The sequence below is a fragment of the Psammomys obesus genome, unplaced genomic scaffold, assembly GCF_907164565.1.
Source record: "Psammomys obesus unplaced genomic scaffold, mPsaObe1.curated_primary_1811, whole genome shotgun sequence".
Taxonomy (NCBI): Eukaryota; Metazoa; Chordata; class Mammalia; order Rodentia; family Muridae; genus Psammomys; species Psammomys obesus.
Window position 1 is genome coordinate 141,862 of NW_026592403.1, and position 17,548 is coordinate 159,409.

Here is a 17,548-nt window from a genome sequence, read left to right on the forward strand (position 1 = left end):
TTTTGGAATGTTTACTAAGAATTAGTGCCAGCAGAACAGTTTTGACATTGCCATAATTAACGTTTGGTTCTGATTATAGTAAAGGAGATGGAGCTGTGTGCCAGACTCACTTGAATGTAATGTGCAATGAAACATATGATTACTTCCCAGAACATCCACACCAGTACAGCACCACAGTCTTGTTCTGCAGGGCAAACCCTTCAAGGATAGGCAGCATGCACACTTGTCAGGAGATGGTTTCTTGGCTGTTGTGTTGGACTAGGGGGAGTCTAGTTCCTGAGCCATTGGTCAGGACTAGGTTACTTCTTTCCAGGAAAAGGCCATGGTGGCATGGGGATGAAGCTCTGAGCATGGCCTTCTTTTGAGTCACCAGGAAAAGGCAGCTTTTCAATTTGTGCTGCTTTTGCATTTTATTATGTTTCGGGTGATTCTTTTGATTGACTATTGACCGCCCCCCCCCCCCCATCACATTCACGTGCACAATCCCTCTGATGTGAACAGGATTTTGAAAATATGTTAATAAGATAATGACGTGACATTAGACGCTTCTGTTTTTTTGGTCCCCAGAAAGACATTTGGTTTCTATGAAAACTTTTTCACATATATAAAAGAGCACATTTACTATATGAAGATTTTGTAAATTTTTTGTTTGTTTGTATTTTGTTGTTGTTGGTTTTTTTGAGACAGGGTTTCCCTGTATAGCCTTGGCTGTCTTGGACTTGCTTTGTACGTAGACCAGTCTGGCCTTGGCTCACAGAGATCCTTCTGCCTCTGCCTCCCTGACTGTTGGGATTACAGGTGTGTGCCGCTTCACTAGGCAGATTTGATAATTTTTTTTTACTATTTATTTTTCCTTTTATTATTATCATTTATTACAATTTATTCAATTTGCATCCTGGCTGTGGCCCCCTCCCATGTCTCCTCCCAATCCTGCCCTCTCTCCCTCTTTCCCCCCTATGCCTCTCCTCTAGTCCACTGATAGGGAAGGTCTTCCTCCCCTTCTTTCTGATCCTGGTCTACCAGGTCTCATCAGGGTTGGCTGCGTTGTCTTCCTCTGTGGCCTGGCAAGGCTGCACCCATCAGGGGGAGATGATCAGAGAGCCTGTCACTGAGTTCATGCCAGAGAAAGCCCCTGCTCCCCTTACTAGGGAACCCACTTGGACACTGAGTCTATGGGCTACATCTGAACCAGGGTTGTAGGTCCTCTCCTTGCATGGTCTTTGTTTGGGGTATCATCCTCTTCAAGGTCCTCAGGGCTCAGTTATTTTTGGCTCTGTTGGTCTCCTTTTGGAGGTTCTGTCCCCTCCAGGTCTTTCTATCTCCACTTTCTTTCACAAAATTCCATGCATTCTGCCCAAAGTTTGGTTATAAGTCTCAGCCTCTGCTTCGATACTTTAAAAACTTTTTTAATTTTAATTTTTAAAATTAAAAAAATTAAATTTATTACAATTTATTGACTTTGTATCCCAGCTGTAGGCCCATCCATCATCCTCTCCCAATCCTACCCTCCTTCTTCTCCTCCCATGCACCTCCCTAAGTCCACTGATAGGGGCAGTCCTTCTCCCTTCCATCTGACCCTAGCCTACCAGGTCTTATCAGTACTGGCTGCATTGTCTTCCTCTATGGCCTGGTAAGACTGCTCCCCACTCAGGGGGATGGCAGCTCAGTCTCCAAGTGGGTTCCCTAGTAAGGGGAACAGGGGCTGTCTCTGACATGAACTCAGTGGCTGGCTCTTTGATCAGATTTGGTAGATTTAAACCAACATTCCAGGTAGCATTTTGGTATTCCTGGATATGGACACAAACAGAACTTCTTCTTCTTTCTTTTCTTTTGTTTCTCTCCTTTATGCCCCTATCCCTTCCTTCCTTTATTTTTATATATGCGATGTGTGTGAGTGGTATATGCTTTTGTGCTTATGTGTGTAGTGTATATGGTATATGTGTACACACACGGGTCAAGGGATGGACACCAGTGTCCTTTTCTATATTCTCTGACTTATTTCCTTGAGACACGATCTTTCACTGAACCTGAAGCTTACTACTTTGCCTAGGCTGGCTGGCCATTGTGCTCCCAGGATCCATCTGTCTCCGTGGTCCAATGCTGGGTCTGTAGGCATGCATGGCTACGCCTGTTTTTTTTTTTTTTTTTTTTTTATGTTGGTGCTAGAGATATGAACTCAGGTCCTCATGCTTACACAGCAAGCAAGCCCTCTGATCTACGGAGTCATCTTCTAGATCTGAGCTTTTTTTTCTTTTTCCTAGTTCATTCATCCACTGTACTGTAGGTATCATGTCCTTTTCAGGACACTGAGGATTGATTGGTTTGAAAAGTGTTTAAAGACCATTAGGGGCCATATTGCTTAATTAAATCATTGAGAAGAGTTTCAGATTTTGTTGGGTAAGATGAAGGTACATCCTCTCAGGCATGGAAAGGAAAGACTGATTTGTGCCTAAGTTATTCTTCTCTATGGTCAGGGGTGTAGATATAAATATCATGAATTACAGGTATTTCATGAGGCAGCATGAAAAGATTTAACATTAAAATAAAGTCACATGGTGAGTTGGGGATGTAGCCCTAGAGTACTGGCCTAGCATATATGAGGTCCTGGGTTTGATTCTCACACACTGCATCTGCGTAAAACTTTGTATGGTGGTAATACATATAATCTCAGCACTAGGGAAGTGGAGGCAGGAGGACAGAAATTTAGTGTCATCTTCAGCTATATGGGGAATAAGAGGTCAGTGTGGGCTACATGGGACTCTATGTTAAAAAAATATTGAAATAAACAAAACTCAACTTATAAGGACAAAAATAAAAGACAGTCACAGTATGTCCTGGCAAGACTCAGTCCCAGGATGTTCTCACGATAATATATTAGGACATACCTAATTATCCAGGATGCTAAACATGTACAATACTGCCAATTGTCCCCAGTTTATAGTATTCCGTACTTTGTGAGAGTTATTCTGAAATTCCCTTCCAGTGGCAGACACCACAGATCAGAATCTTCCAGTTGACATGGGACCCTAGTTCCAGTTAAGATTTAGGAGATAGATTTGGCATTTTTGAACACACACACACACACACACACACACACACACACACACACACACAGTATTGTGATGATTATAGTCCAAGAATGAAGAAATCTGGTACTGTGAGCAAGTAACATGGAATTATGGAATCTATGTTATGCTGGTTGGAACCTAGACATATCTGGGAAGAGGGAATCTTAATGGAGAAAATGCCTCTGTAAGATTGGCCTATAGGCACATGTGTAGGGCATTTTTCCAATCAGTGTTTGATGTGGAGGTCACGGCTCACTGAAGTGGTGCCACCCTAGGAGATGGTCCTGGACAGTTTAAGAAAGCAGGCTGACCAAGCCAAAGGAACAAGGCAGTCAACAGTGTTCCTCCATGGTTTTGGCCTCAGTTCTCTCCTCCAGGTTCCTGCCTTAAATTCCTGACTTGACTTTCCTCAGTAATGGTCTGTGACCTGAGGGTTGTTAGATGAAATAAACTGTTTCTTCTACAAGTCACTTTTGGCCATGGTGTTTTACAATAGTAGAAACCTAACTGACACACAGTGTTGCCTTTCTTATCCTGCAGACTATCTTGACGAAAGATATGATGAGCTTTCTCTTCAGCATCCAGAAAACAAAACAAATAAAAAGAAAATTGACCCAACAGAAATCCTAGGAAGCATTTGCCTTTAGTGAATTATTTTGTAATGAGAAAACAATAGGGCATAATTTAATTCGATTTCTAAAATTGAGAAACTTATAGGTCTACCAGTGTAGCATTGTACTTAGTTTATTATAAAGTTAATTACTTGAAATGATTCAGATTTGCTTTCTGATAATTCTAGAGGTCAGAAATCTACTATCAAGGTGTCAGCAGTTCCATGCTTTTTGGAAGCTTTGGGGGAGATGCCCTCCTTGACCTGTCTTCTGGAATCTGTAAGTACCCTTTGGCTTGTTGCTGTATCACTTCAATGTCTGCTTCTGACTTCATAGGTCTTCCCCCCCCCCCCGCCCTTTCTTCTTATAATAATAAATGTGATTGCATATGGGGCCCTCTGAAATAATTTGTGTCATCACCTCCCCATTTCATGAACTTTAATCAAAGTTACAAGGGCCTCCCTTTCCAAATATGATGTTTTACCAAAACCCCACTTTATGTGTCACTTCCTGGAATAATGTTCATGGCCTTCTCAGAGCCACTTCCTGGAAAACACCACAGTCTGATCATCATTTCCTAGAATCGTCCACACTCTATCACCACCTACTGGCTAAAGGACAGACCTACAGTTCAGAGAATTGGCTTCTCCCTCTCTGAGGCAGTTTGTTCAGCCTTTCTTTTGCCTTCAGCAAGGCTATCCTGGTGGGGGACTGTGGGCAGACACCTAAACAGTAGCTGGTCATTTCTCAAGATTATGGAATAAACAAAAGAGAGGGTCTGAGAGGGTCTGCCTTAATGCAACAGGCTCTTGGATTTGAAAACTTGAATAAAAGGCTAAGAAAGAGTGGGGGGACAGGGAAAGTGTGCCTGAAAGTTGACGCAATTTCATGAAAACACCAGAATCAACTATGACCTTTTCCTTAACAATCGTTTCTGAATGGTCATGGCGGAAAAATTTCTCTTTCTAACTGTCTTAGTTAGGATTTCTAAGGCTGCGAAAAGACACCAAGATCACGGCAACTTTTATAAAGAAAAGCGTTTAATTGGGGCTGGCTTATAGTTCAGGGGTTTAGTCCACTGTCACGATAGAGGGAAACGTGTGACAAGGAGGCAGACATGGTGCTGGGGAGGTAGCAGAGAGTTCTACATCTGTATTGGCAGGCAGCAGGAAGAGAGAGAGAGAGAAGCTCAAAGCCTGGCTTGAGCTTTTGAAACCTCAAAGCCCATCCCCAGTGACACACTTCCTCCAACAAGGCCATACCCACTCCAACAAGGCCACACCTCCAATAATGTCACTCCCTAAGAGTCTATTGGAGCCATTTTCATTCACACCATAACAACAACCTAAACAGTTCTACCGGAGTAATCTTTAACAGATAAGTGACAACGCAAGTTTGTTTAGTCTGATACTCAGCACAGAGGCATGTTGACATCTGTAATTAGGTTAATCATCTTTGGTGAAATTTTTGAAATGATGTATCTTATTCCTAAGTAGATCTGCATAGAAAATCAGCCTGTCTCTCCCACATTTGCCTCAGATATTCTGGAGGTTGTTTTGGGGCATACTCAATGAGGTTCCTGACCTGTCTTTTCTGTTCACACAGTTGTGTTAACAAGATGAGCTCAAAAGTAGGCCAAGGTCAAATATCACCTCTATGAATTTCTAGTAGCGTGATCTCTGCTAAGTTAATTAACCTGCTACTGTTTCTCTTCTCATCAGCATTTGATTACTCATCGTTATTCAAGAACAGAGTGAAACTATCTACAACTCACGTGTGAAAATTAGCTTTATGATGGCTCACATCTATATAAAGATGTCTTACTTTAAAGAAATCCTTATTTATTTAAAAAAAACACGGCATTATATAAGGGAGACATTACTGCATGTCTTTAAATAGCTGGTGAGCCTACTATATTTAAAATGTAATTCACTCTCTTCAAATTAAATTTACACAAGACCTTTCAGGGATGTAATTTTTATATGAAGTGAGGCGAGTCTATAATACAGGGGAGCATTACATTTAATTTAGCAAAATGAATGGAGTAGCATGCTTCCAGGCATGCATGGAATCATAAAGTTTCAGGGAAAGCAGGGGCCTCTTGAATTTAATATACTTCCAGATATCCTGTGTACCCTCTGTCTCTCTGTCTCTCTGTCTCTCTCTCTCTCTCTCTCTCTCACACACACACACACACAAACAGACACTTCTGGTGGAAACCGAATTGGTCAATTTATCGTATTAATGCCATTTTGTTCATTATCATTAACATGAACACGATCATAATTGTCAGTAGCCCTAACAGATCAAATGCAATGGGAAGTCTCTGACGTGTTGTGGAGCCTGTGGAACGTGGTGGGACCGAGGGTGGGCCACTGGCATGTTGTGTGGTGAGGTGTTGCCTAAACAAGATGTGCAGTGTGGTCAACATATGGATCCCCTAACAACGGGAGTAGAGTCTGTCTCTGACTGTTGCCTCCCACTGGACCCCTTCCCCCTATCTGGCTGCTTTGTGAGGACCCAGTGGGAAAAGAGGTGCTTAGTTCTGCTGTGACTTGAGGTGCCAGGATGGGTTGGTACCCCTTGAGGGCCTCCCCTTCTCTCAGAAGAAGGAGAGGAGGGAGGGGGCTGGGATCAGGTTGTAAAGTGATTAAATAAATGAATAAATGGAGAAAAAAAAGAAGCAACAACAACAATAACAACAAAAAAAAACCAACTTCTCAGTGTATTTAAAAAATAAATCTGGATGCCCTGGAAGATGGCTGAGTGGGCAAAAGCTTTTACTATGCAAACATGGCAACCTTTGTAGTTGCTTGGCATGGCTATATGAGGCCTGGATTTTTCTCTATTGGTTCTGGGATAGGGCTCAGGTCCTCATGCTTGTGTAGCAAGCACGTCAAGGCTGTCTCCTGGCTGAGATGACTTAAGGTTTCCTCTGGTCTGCCCTGCCCCCTCTTTACCCCAAAGATACCTCTGAAACCCTTAGAAGAAAGGCTGTTGTTAACTACTCTCAGAATTGGACTGAGATGATTGGTTGACCAAACAGTCATTTTAAACAAAACCAAGTTAAATAGATAGTTTCTCAAACACTGGAAAGGTAACATCGAACCAATAACAGTGTTTCTCAAAGACCCTGTTTGTCTCCCATTTGCTTCCTAGACTGTAGCCAGAGAACAGCCTGCTCCTTGAAACTCCTTTTGGAAATCCTTTTCTTATTTTTCTCTTCTTTCCCTTCTGCTTCCTCCTTTTCTTTTCCTTCCTTTATTCTCTCATTCCTCAAGATCATACTGCCATGCAACCATCACTATAGGTTTGCGCCCTATATGCAACTAGTTTATATTGAGTAAATAAACACATGAATTATGTGAATAAACTTGTTTGATATTTGTATGAATTAGATATATTGGCAATGAAAATATTTTCCCTGGACTAGTGACAACAGGGCAAATATATTGTTCAGTTATATTTTTTAGACCAAGTCTCACTGTGAGCACATGCTGTCTTTATACTTGTCGTCCTTCAGCTTCAGCCTCTAAATAATAGAATCACAGATGCATGCCACTGTGCTTTATTTTTCAAAAATGTAGTTTTATTTATATTGTGGGAATTTATGTGCACTTGTGTGTAGGTGCCAGAGGAGGCCTGGAGTTGGAGTCCTGGAGCTGGGGTTGAGAGTTGGGTGCTGGGAGTGAACTCCAGTCCTCAGGCAACAGGTGCTCTTAACCTTGGGACCATGTCTCCATCCCCCAATACTCCCTCTCCTACCTAGACAAAACAACTGAAGCTGTTTGGTTTAACAGGATCTCTGATCCAAAAAGAAATGTCAAAAGAAAACCTAGGACATAGCCACATAGGCACCTATTCCCACAAACTTGATTAACCTAAAAGAAAAACCAACTAACAAGCAAACCAAAGGACAAAGATCTTGCCAACAGGGGACATTTTCTTTCTTTCTGGAAGATGTTTCCACATCCCATTCCATACCCTCTTCCTTGGGTGGACATTTGGGCCTTTAGGATAGCTGTTTCCCTTGCTCTGTCCTTGTGCCTTCACTTTGATTTTTTATGCCCCTCACCTCTCTTTCGAGATTATTTTGAGTTAAATTATGTAGCCCTGGCCTGCCTCAAACTTGCTATGCAGACTTCCTAAGCACAAAAAGATGAACTGGGAAGGGAATCTATTCCTGGGCCCTGTGCTCCCAGGGAATCAGAAATGAGGCTTGAACAAAGACATCCCTTCACAATTGAAGCTTTGGACCCAATCATCACCAGAGGAAGGGTGCTCTAAGCACTACAGGTATCATGTTCATTGTATAGGGGATGCCTAACAGGGAGTCAAAAGCATTGCCTGGAGCTCTTTTGAGGCATTGGAAGGGACTCAAACCAACTTCCGAGGCTGCCTAGGAGAAGGCCTGGTGGAAGAGAACTGCTAAGTAGGGGCTGTGAGGAGCTTGTATATCTCTAATACATTTTTTTAAAGTACACATGATTTACACTAAATATTTATGGAAGTTTCTCAGTTACCACATCATATGCTCAAATTTGTTGTAATAAAAAAATGACACTATAAATTAATATCTAGATGAAAGGAAGTATTTGCTCTCACCACACTTGAGTTATTTTGCAAAGAACTGTTTATTATCACTAAACTTCCTTTGAATTAGAGAGGAACAGCGTTCCATGTAAGATTCTTAAACACAATGTATACTCACACCAAAGTAGGAACATGGATGCCTTCAGATAGATACGCAGAGTATGAAAAGCAGATAGAATAGGGTAAAACTTAGCTTATAGTTGGTGAAGACTTTTACTGTGCATCAAACTTCTAAGTTGTCAGGAAACACAATGTCTAAAACAGCTTCTAAACATTCTTGCTATCAATGTTTCAGGATAACCAGTACCAGGGAGGAGAGCCCGTGCTCTCCAGTTCTGTTAGAAATCAGTGGTCTCCAACTCACACACAGTTGTAGCAGTCTATTCTTTGACCTGTCTCTGGTCTCTGATTCCCTGATCATTGCTATAAGCTTGCCATGTATTATAAACATAATTTATTTTCAGAGTGGGCTTAGAAAGGTCAAGATTAAAAGCCACACCTAGGGCTGGGGAGATGGCTCAATGGATAAGGGCAGCCATCGCCAGGCCTGACGACTAGAGCTCAATCCCAGAGACCCATAGAGTGGAAGGGGAAAACTGACTCCTGTGGGTTGTCCTCTGACTTCCACAAGTGCATGCACGCACGCGCGTGTGCGCACATGCACACACACACACACACACACACACACACACACAATTATCATATAAAAGCCTGACCATTGTATTGGCTACTTTCCTTCTGCTGTGATAAAACACCCTGTCAAAAAGCAACTCAGGGAAGAAAAGGTTTATTTTGGTTTACAGTGTCAGAGGGATAGAGTCCATCATGATGAGTTAATACCAGGGGGAGACATGGAGACAAGAGCACGAAGATGCCTGTTCAAACTAACTCATAAAGCAGAACCGGAGCATGGAGAGAAGTGGAGGGAAGGGAGTACCAGAAGTGTGGCCAGGCTGTAAATCTCCAAAGACCACACTCAGTGGCATACTTCCTTCAGCAAAGTCCCACAACCTAAAGGTCCACAACCTTCCCAAACAGTGCTATGAACTGGGACCATTTGTCTAAATAATGAAGCTACAGGGGACATTTCTCATTCAAACAAGCACAACTATGTTCTCTAGATCTCTCCCTTTCATCTCATTGTAATATTTTTACTTGATGTGGGAAAAACTTGGTCTTGATGTTGAAAGCATCAAGAAGTGTATATCTTCAGCTTGGTAGAACAAGTGGCCAAAGTCACTTTCTATTTTATGACAGTCTTGTTTTTCCTAAAAACATAAACAAAGTATAGATCTTTATTAGTTATTACACTATTTTGTTTTCATCTTATTGAATTCATGAGAAGGGTTACTATTTCAGGTAATGATTTTTTTTTCCCAGAAGGACTCAGGATTTGGGCCAGCCTCAGCACACTCACAGGCATCTGATCCTGAAGCTGACTCCAGGTCAGCTTGCCATATGCAGAATATTTCAAGTCTGTCTTTGAGACATTAATATGCACCCTGTGCCTGTGGCAATGAGGGTATCCTTTTCAGCTTGGTTGATTCTTTTTAACCCAGAACTGATTTAGCCATATCTAAATTGCAGGGCTTCATTCTACTAATGCATGAGCTTCACCTTTCAGGGCACCTCTGTAAACTGACCTTGAGGGACACTCATTTGGTTGTTTGAGTGCGTTCTTTATTACCATTATCTTTGTGTCAGACCTCATCCTCCCCCTCTCTTGTTTTTTTTTTTTTTCTTATTCAAAAAATTAGGATGATTTCTTTTAAAAATTTGCATGATTCATTTTCAGATGTCCATCAGAAGCAATGAAGCTACGCTTAGGGGTTCTGAGCAGGTGAAATATCAAGATTTAGCCTCATTTGCATCTTTATAGTAATGAGAACTGTATTCTAAGTAAGCACAGTCTGCCAGGTTTAGTCAGGCCACACTGCTTGAGGGAAAGGCAGATGCCACATCGACTGGGGCAGGGGAGGGCAAAGTGTCTCAGGGGCTATTATCTTAAGCCAGTCAGTCAGCTCTGGATTTCTCTGATTTTCTTTTTCTGGCCGCTGAGTTCACGGCCAGAAAATTGACAGGAAGACAGTCTTTGTGTGTGCGTGTATGCTTGTCTGCATTCACTCGTGCGTGCATGACTTCTGGGTACCTTCCTCTTTCATTCTCCATATTTGTTATTATCACTTTGTCATTATCACTGGAGGTGTGTGCACACGCACCCCATGCCTGTGGAGGTAGGATGGCAACTTTTCAGGAGTTGGCTCTCTCCTTTCATCACTGAGTTTGTCTTATTTCTGCTGCTGCACTGTGAATGTAAATTTTCATTCAACTTGGATTTTGGGGACCAAACTCAGGTGGTCACTTAGGCTTGTGCGAGCCATCTTATTTTATTATTTTATCCTCCACCTTATTTTTAGTATTTATTTTTTTGAGATGAGCTGATACTGACCATTTTGGCAAGACTGGCTGGTGAGTGAGCTCCAGGGATCTACCTGACTCTGGCCTTTCCAGTGCTGGCATTTCAGCTGTGCGCCTATGCTTGGCATGTGCGTTGGTGTTGGGCACCTGATCTTAGGTCCCTTTGTTTGTGAAGCAAAAACTTTACCTGCTGAGCCATCTTTACAGACACAGTAATTGACAGTTGTCATTTATAAAGAGCACAGACAGGAAACTGGATGTACTGGTTCCCAGAGGATGTAAGAAGAGATGTGCCGGTTGCCAGAGGACAAAGACCACTAACTTGACAGTGGGTTGATAAGGAGGGTGTATCGCATTTTTCATTTCTTGGTGTTTGTTAATTTTTAATCCCTGTTAAAGGGACTTATTTTTAACCCTATTTGCATTTCTGTGTGTAGAGATGTGCATGTGCCCACAGAGATCAGAAGAGGGCATTTGAGCCCTTGGAGCTGGAGTTACAGGTGATTGTAAGCTGCCGGGAACCAAACTCACGTCCTCTGCGAGAACAGCAAGTGCTCAGAACTGAAGACCCATCTGTCTTATCTCTAAATCATTTTTTTTCACTCTTAGATAAATATAGAAGTATGGGGACAACTCAAGGAGCTCAGAGATCCTAAGCCCAACATAATCAAATAAAAAGTCTTTTAAATTTAACCTACAATAAATCAAAGAACTATGCCTTAATTTGGGGACATCTAGTGTGGAGATATTCATTTATGCTTCCAAACCAGACATTTCTTGATCTTGTCTAGAACTAGATTTGCTCCTTAGTTACAGCGAGTCCTTGGTCACTTTAAGAAAAGACAGGATTAAAAGAAAAACGAGAAAGAAAGGAAAGCAAGAAAGAGGAAGAGTGTGGTCCCTAAGTAACATTTCCTTAGAATTGCTGAAATTATTGGCCATTTAAAAAATAAATCTAATTTTCTGGACCTCAGGGCAAATCTTTCAAGTCTGTGCTTGGTAACAGATGAGTCGTCAGTGCTGTGTGAATGACTGTGACCACAGCGGGCAGCTAAGAGTTTTGGATACGCTCCAGTGCCTTGCTCACTGCCCCTGTGCCACCTCTCCAGCAGTTAGATGTGGCTGCTCTTTAGCTAGCCTCGTTTCACGTTATTAGCTTTCATGTATTAAAAAAATATAGACATCTAAGAACTTGTACTACTCTGCCACAGGATATAATCTGATATACTAGAAGAATTCCAAATTTAAGCTAACCAGTTCTGAGTTTAAATCCTTGCTCCTTTTGGTCAAATGGAGCATATTGAGGAATGTTTGCACTTAAGTGAGTCTGTTTCAACATGAATTAAGATGTGCTTGTGGGTGTGAAGGTTACACACGTGTGCGCATGCACGTGGAGGGTACAGATCACCATTCAGGACTGGACTTTAGGAGCATCATCCTAAGACACAGCTTCTCAGTGGCCTCGCTGTCTAAGTGCGCCAGACAGCCTGGCCATCCGGCCGCATTGCCAGGCCTTTTAATGTGGGTTCTAGAACTTGAAGACGGGTCCTCATGGCTGTAAGGTAAACACTTTAGTGACTGAGATAGCGTCCTAGCCTTCCTTTGACACTTAAAGTATGGAGAGACTCATATTTGGTTTTGGTTAGTATGAAGATGGAATGAGATGTTGCATATTAAAGCCAAGAGAGGGTGTCTTTTCAAAATGTGACATCTCATTTCTCTAAACGATTTGCCACTCTCAGGACACTTCCGAACTTTGTAATAGTTGTACCGCTCAGATCATACTCTTCTGTTGCCTCCTTTCTGTTCCCAAGAATACTATGTATAGGCTGTTCATTTCCCAAGAGATGTTATGGTTAGAGTAATGGATTTGTGGCAGCTGAGGTTGAGCCCAAAGGCAGTGTTCATAGCTTGGAATTTTCAGGTGCACCAAAACTCTACCCATTATGTATATCATGGTCTATTGAGAGACTAAGACCCCATCACACATTCTGTGTTGAGGGTGAAGGAGACAGCCATGGGCTGAGAACGGAAGTAGGGATACAGGGGTGATGTCATAAAAGTGGCATCAGTACGAGAGGGTAGGCTCCCCACCGCCGTGGGAGAACCCAGCCTTATTGATATTAACTCAGCCCTGAGGGTGGAGACACAGAACCACCCCTTCCACAATAGTTCAGCCCTGTGCTACAGTGAAAGAAGGCAAAGTCTGGCTACAAATAGCTGTTTAACATCCCTGGATTAGACAGTGCCACCCTCTTTCAGAGAGCCTTGCTGAAACTTGCCAACATTTCAATACAAGTTCTCCTTAGCTGCACACTTGGAGCAAGCAATAATGTAGATTGTGTAGCTTTGAACACAGAATGACAGTATGTGTGTCTGGCTGCTCTGAAATTCACTATGTAACAAGGCTGTCCTAGAACCCATGATCCTCCCTCAGCTTCCTGAACACTCAAATTACAGGCATGTGTCACTGCACTCAGCTTCATGAGCTAGGGTTGGGCCCACTGTCTGAGTTCTGTGAACTCTCTTCACTGATAAAAGGAAGTCTTAGCTAAAGACCCCAGGAGCTGAGAAGGCATCTAAAACAGTTGGGGTTTTAATATGGGAAGAAACAAGTGGCCAGCTGGTGACATATGGAAGGGAACTCCTTTCCCGCCTTCTCTGTTTTAGCTTTCTAGGTCTGTGATCTTATTTTACAAAACCTTTAAATGGTCAGTATTGTAGAATAAGTGAATAAATGGATACATTTTCTGAGACAGCAGGCATCTTTTCTTAAGAATTTGCTTAGGATAGTTCTGTGCTTTGCATGAATTCTTTCATTTCATTCCCACCATTGCTCCTGTGAGACCCCCCTTTCTCACCTGATCTTATAATGTGGAATAATTTAAAAACTCTGGGAATAAATCTTAGGCCCAATTACAACACACAAATACACAGATGTACACAGATACACACACACACAGACAGACACAGTCAGTCAGACAGACGGACAGATGTATACATATATATTACATACCTACACACAGATATACATGCACAAAGAAACACACACACACACACACACACACACACACACCAATAACTGATTTGTCTTGCTGTTTTTCTTCTTTCCTGAGACTCGGACTGTATTAGACTTTTCTTATTGTTGTGACCATGTGACCAGATTACTTAAGAAGAGCTTACATTGGCTCATAGTTTGAGGAAATACAGTCCACCAAGGAGGAGCCTAAGGAGGTTACCTGTATTGTACAAGTAGTCGGGAGGTGGAGCAGATAGAAAGTGAGGCTGTAACGCCTCTGGGCCCTCTCCCAGTGACCTACTTCCTCCAGCAAGGCTTCGCCTCCTAAAGGTTTCAGAACCTTTCCAAACAGTGCCGCCTTCTGGACTAAGTGTTAAAACCTATGTGCCTGTGGAAGGCTTCCACACCACACGTAGCACAGGCTCAGAGTAAACCAGTCCAGCCCACGAATGCTTGCCCCCAGCTCCTGGAGCAGCACCCAGGTCTGCTCTTGCACAGGGTTCCACTGTTTCCCAGTGCGCCTGCCTGATTTTGCCACAAGTAGTTTCCCAAGAGAACTCTCCCGTTGCACCAGGGGAACACGTTTAAAGATACAGAGTTTCCCAGCAGGTTCTCATCACAAGGCTAACAGGACATGAATAAAACCCACATGCTTCTTCCTTCTGCCCTGGTTCACTCCCAGAAGCCCGGCGGAAGTTTACGATTAATACAGAAGTCCTGTGGTCCCAGTGGATAAACACCTCTCCAAACCCTTGGAGACTTCTCACTGGCTCCTTCCTAGGATAAGCACGACTTTACACCTTCCGGTGTTTCCACGGCTAGGTGCCCTGTAACCCTCACAGCCAGCTGTTGCCAGGGGGGCTGACATGTCTGGGCTCCCTGATAGCACCCATTACGGGGGACGCAGCAGTGTAGGTTGCTTGGGGCTTGCCTCCCAGATGGGCTTCAGGCAGGCCCTGCAACAGAGGCTGTCCCTCTAGGTCCTGCAGACACACTCCAGGCGACCTGGGGGCCGATCGACACTTCCTTTTTCTTTTCTTTTTTTGGTGTGTGTGTATGTGTGTGTGATAGTGTGACTATGGAAGTCAGGGGACAACCTTGAGTGTCAGTCCCTGCTTTTCACCTTGTATGAGACAGGGTCTCACTTGTTTGCCACACAGCATACATACATGAGGCTAACTGACTAGGGAGCTTCTGGGAATTTCTGCTGTCTCTGGCTCCCATCACCCCCAGAGAATGCTGGTATTACAAAAGTTCACTACCACATTCATTTTTTTTTCACATGAGTTCTGGAGGTCTGGACTCAGGCTCTTATACACCAGGAGCACCCAAGACAGGTGGCGGGGGCCTCTTTAAACACTGCAGTGAAGACGACATACCTATATGCTATTCCCACATGAATTCATGCTCAACTGTTGCCTGTTATCAGATATGCTGTGATCTTCTCACACACACACACACACACACACACACACACACACACACACACACACACGTCCATTTTAAGTTTCTTCATTGTCGTCATTTTACTCATTAAGTCTGAAACTGTCACTGCCACAAGGAATGAAATCCAACAAGAACTGCAACCACGGGGCCGGTGTTCAGCAGCCTGCAGGCAAGGAGCAGGACGCGGGTCTCTTGAGAATGTTCTCTTACCACTAAGGAGAGGCCTGTTTTGCCGGTATGAGGCAGGCAGCTGGCCGATGCCCTCCATCCTGTGGCTCATGACCCGTGCAAGGTGGCCCGTGTGGTGCAGGCTTCCCACAATGATGCTGTGCAGGTACACAGGCTCGATGAAGTGACAGAGGAGAGCGCCTTGTAGTCCCAGCACATTCCAGCTAGAAGGAAAAGCAAGGGGGAGGTCAGTGGGATTCCTGCACCTGCCGGGGGATGCAGTGCTGGCAGCTCGGTGGTCCGCTCAGGGACCCGGACCCGGAAGTGATGTCGGTGCCATTCTGTCCTTCAGAGGTGTCCCTTTTCCCAGCCTGGGCAGGGTTGGCCTGGGGACTTCTTAGGGTGGCCACCGATGATTCTGCTAGGCTCTAAGGACCTAGAACTGAGCTCTGACAGTGTCTTTGTGTATTCCTTAAGCTCAACTTCCTTTTCTGGAAAACAAGTTGTTGGAGAGACAGGAAGTACTATTCTCTCAGCGACTTAAAATTAGACTCTTTAAAAGAACATGCTCCGTTCCCGAAGTGAATATCAAGTGTTTTCTTATATCTGGGAAAGATTCAGAAAATGAATTTGCTGATTTCCGCTTGGGGAAAAGGGCTGTCTTCCATTCCCTTTCTCCTTAGCAGTCAGAATGACCTGCTGTGTTGAAATTAAAGGGCATTAATACATGACCTTGTTTTGGTCTGGGGATTTTTTTTTTTTTTTAAAGTCTAGATCAGAGATGACTGACAAGGGCGCTTTCTTTGAAATAAATATAGCTCTGGGTGAATGTTCTGACTTCTTCAAGCAGAGATGACAGAAGTACTGTGAAAAATAATTTTATTTTTTTGCCCTCCGACCTAATTTTGGGGCAGAAAGTTCTGTGTATTTACACTTAATTGCGGTTTCCACTCTAATCTGCTTAAAATGCAACCACTATTGGAGGCAGGCATCATGTAGCTAATTTCTTACATCATTGTTCTTTTTCATTAATTAACATTTCTCCACTGTTGGAGCAATTATTGAGGGGCCTCCATGCTGTACATCTTTTGATGATTAATAAGGAGTCATTATACCTCTCTTCCTGAAGCAGTCAATTAACATAGAATTCTTTCCATTAATTACCGAATGTGTCTCTACCTGGAGAGCAATCTGCTCTGAGAACCAGTGACACCAATGGCTTTAAAAAGTTCTCTTTAAATTTTATTCCGAAAACACAAGCAATTTAGCTGGCGATATTAATCTGCCTCAGAAGCATCATGGTGAATGAGAAACATCTTTTAATCTCATGCAAGAAAAGGCAGCCATCTGGCTGGCAAGGATTTCAGGGAGCCAGTCTCCAAGTCTCCCTCTGCAAATGCAGGTCATTAAAGTAATGTGTTCATCTACATAAAACTCAAATGGAATATAAAAGGTAATATTTATATACAAACAATTTAGTCCTACGATTTAAACAGTCATTGGTTTTATGAAACATTTACTTTAGACTATCAGATTTGCATAACTTCATTTAAAAATATTGTGGTCATTTTCTAGAAGTCAGTCTAGTCCTCTCAGCAAAGAGAAGGCTGTCTTTGGATACATGCACCTTATCCGAGTGTAAATATCAGGATGGGATGAGAGAAAAGGGCATGTCTGTAAGAAGCACACGTCCTTGTTCCTGATGTCTTTCGGTTGTGATGTTCCTGCTTCATGCTGAACTTTCACTAAAATAAGACACACCTATCCTGTTTCCTCTAACGCCCCCACTTTTCACTGATAAGCTTCAGAATGTCTACAAAACTCAGGAGAGGAGTCCTGTGATATCTGATCTCTTCCTGGGAGGTACGGTGTTGGTAGTTTTGAGTTGTACTTGAGGGATTTGCTTCAGTCTCATGTGTGTGTGTGTATTTCTTTTTTTAAAAAAACATTTTATTATTTATTTATTTTAATGGTTTTTAAATACAATATATTTTCTTAATCATTTTTTCCCTCTCTCAGCTTCTCCTAGCTCCTGTCCATATCCATCCAACACCATGTTCTCTCTAAAACATAAAGCACAAAAACAACCGAGAAAACTAAAATCAAAACAGACAAAAAAAAAAAAAAAACAGGATAAAACACGAGAAGCTAAGAGGAGGTGTAACAAGAAGGACCGTGGATTAAGGTGCCCATTGCCAAGCCTTAGGACCTGACTTTTATCCCTG

General features: G+C 42.8%; 1 protein-coding gene across 1 annotated transcript in view; it reads right to left on the reverse strand.

Annotated features, from left to right (window-relative positions):
- The window catches only part of Adarb2 (adenosine deaminase RNA specific B2 (inactive)), a 564,895-nt gene that overhangs the window by 7,339 nt on the left and 540,008 nt on the right, over window positions 1–17,548 (reverse strand). The window contains exon 8 of the mRNA XM_055613205.1: window positions 15,366–15,547. Coding sequence (XP_055469180.1) covers window positions 15,366–15,547 — 182 coding nt within the window. The remainder of the gene's footprint in view (window positions 1–15,365; window positions 15,548–17,548) is intronic.